The sequence below is a fragment of the Spermophilus citellus genome, assembly GCF_964194105.1.
Source record: "Spermophilus citellus genome assembly, chromosome: 4".
Lineage (NCBI taxonomy): Eukaryota > Metazoa > Chordata > Mammalia > Rodentia > Sciuridae > Spermophilus > Spermophilus citellus.
In genome coordinates, this window is record NC_138185.1 from 149,131,039 (window position 1) to 149,133,516 (window position 2,478).

The window sequence follows — 2,478 nt, forward strand, 5'->3', positions numbered from 1 at the left end:
AGGGGCACTTCACCACTGAACCATATACCCAGCCCTCTTTAAAATATTTTACTTAGAAACAGGTTCTTGCTTTAGTTGCTAAGTTAGTGTCTTGCTAAGTTGCTGAGGCTGACTTTAAACTCACAATCCTCCTGCCTAAGCCTCCCAAGCAGCTGTGATTACAGGCGTGGGTCACCATACCCAGCCAGTTGAGTCCTTTCATTCCACTTTTGCTTAAGTAAGTAGGCCAGGCTCAGTGCATAGGAATTACCTGGAATATTATTTTTTTTTAATTTATTTTAAAGAGAGAGAGAGAGAGAGAGAGAGAGAGAGAGAGAGAGAGAGAGAGAGAGAGAATTTTTTAATATTTATTTTTTAGTTTTTGGCGGACACAACATCTTACATCTTTGTTTGTATGTGGTGCTGAGGATCGAACCCGGGCCGCACGCATGCCAGGCGAGCGCACTACCACATGAGCCACATCCCCAGCCCCTACCTGGAATATTCTTAGCCTTCCACTATCCTGCCTACCTGAGCACAACTGGTTCAATGTCTCCTTAGCAAATTTATCAGGTAAGTAGCAGTCAGATTATTAACTCTTGGACTTAGGCACCATTCTCCTGCCTTCCTTTTTTTTTTTTTTTTTGTCACACATCTGCCTTTATTTGAGCAGTAGGTGGGACACTTCTAGCAACAGTAAAAAAATTAATTTACAAAAGCAGGGATTTAGTGAAGCCACCTGACGGGTACCCTTGGGAGCTCACACGTAGATGCCGACCCAGAGAAGGAGGAAGAGGATTCCATAGCCCATAAAGAGTGAGGCCACCAAGGAGATGAGGAGCTCTTTGTAGATATCCCGTGTGTACTTGGTGGAGGTAACCTCGTAAACGAAGAACCAGGCGGTGAAGAACATGCCAATAGCCAGAAGCACCACAGTCAGATGGGGGAAGACAGCTGGATTTACTGGGCTGGTGTATCTGCTCATGGCCTCGAGCTCCATTTTGCCCGGCACACGGTAATCCGCCACTCTGCCACCTCTCCTGCCTTCCTAATTCTGAGCCTTCTTTTTCTGCCAGACATTGGATGTGTGTTTAAAACATTAGGATTCCCCTTGGAATGTTATTGCCCAAACATGAGGAGGTGGATTTGGCAGCCACACTGGGACTAGAACACAAACAAAGGTGTTAAAGCTATGCTCTAATTTGTCTTCAATCACTTCACTGACAAACATATCATATTTTGGATAAGAACTATAGTTGACAAAAACTTCTTTTTAACAAGTTTGTTTGTAATCCTTCCATCACTAGGAACTAGTTAATTTAAATATCATAAATAACAAATTTCTATGCCTCTGATTTTCTTGGTGGCAAACCAGCAGAACACATCTTCAGGATCAGACACTGAAGCATTATCAGGCAAAAGAATTATAGGCTGATGGTTAATAAACTTGCTTGAGAGACTTTTCTGAGGTGAAGGTAGGGTTGAGTTGAGCTAACTTAAGACCCAGGGGAAATAGATGCCCTGAAACAAATGCACACATTATGCCTAGTTTTGGGTTTTGGAAAAATGACAGGAACGAACAAACAAGCCTAACACTTAAGAATCCCTGATGGTTGGTCCCCTCTGAGTACAAAGAGGGTACTTGGGGACAAAGCTTAATGGAAAGATAGCTTCACAAGCACAGCCCAATTTTGCAGAGAGCAGTCTTACCTTGTGTACAGTAAGGGACAGGTGGGCACATCGGCTGAAGCCTGGGCTTCAGAGCTAGACAGGCCTGAGTTGGTTCCTGCCCTCTATGCTTAATGGCTGTATGCTCTTGTACAAATGACCAAATATTTCTCAGTCTTGTTTTTCTTCAACCATAAAATAGAGATCATCTTAGAGGTTATTGTAATGATTAAAGATAATGTATACACATCTCTTGGTCAATGAATGATTGTTTTATTTCAGGGGAAAGATTAAATTCTAGTGATTTTCACAGTTGGAGGCTTGTTATCTGGTTATGATATTAGACATGTACTCCTGGATTTGGAAGCACAACTCAGGGTGGCTTATAATTGTTGTCATGGTTCACAGAGGACTGATTCCAAGACTTCCCTAGATTTTGCCAAGTAGTGATAAATGCTGATGGAAACTGTCACTTGTCACATTTCCAGCAGCCAGTCATCTCCTTAATCTCTCTGTTCCTTTCAAAGCAGGCCTGTCATGGAAGGCAGATCAAAAGTCAGACAAGAGACCAGTCCTTTGTCCGTTCAAAGAAACCTGATGCTTAGAGCTGGTTGGGAGAAATGGGCTAGAGCAGTTCAGATGATTTAATAGTGAAAGATTCCTCCACGTATTAGTTTAAAGCAAAAGGCCATTAGTTCACATTATAACATGTTACCATTTAAGTGTGGTCATGGCCAGAATTAATCAGAGTTTTAATCTGCAATGCTGTAGTGTAAGTGAGAAGGGAATCCTGGGAGCATGCTCTGGACTTTTCAAGTTCATTTCAATAGA

General features: G+C 42.3%; 1 protein-coding gene across 1 annotated transcript; it reads right to left on the minus strand.

The window, feature by feature from the left end:
• Nucleotides 1–608: 608 nt before the first annotated feature.
• On the minus strand, nucleotides 609–1,012 carry LOC308647799 (dolichyl-diphosphooligosaccharide--protein glycosyltransferase subunit TMEM258-like). The gene has a single exon (XM_081292278.1). The coding sequence runs from the start codon at nucleotides 977–979 to the stop codon at nucleotides 740–742; it is 240 nt and encodes a 79-aa protein (XP_081148404.1). The 5' UTR covers nucleotides 980–1,012; the 3' UTR covers nucleotides 609–739.
• Nucleotides 1,013–2,478: the final 1,466 nt, after the last annotated feature.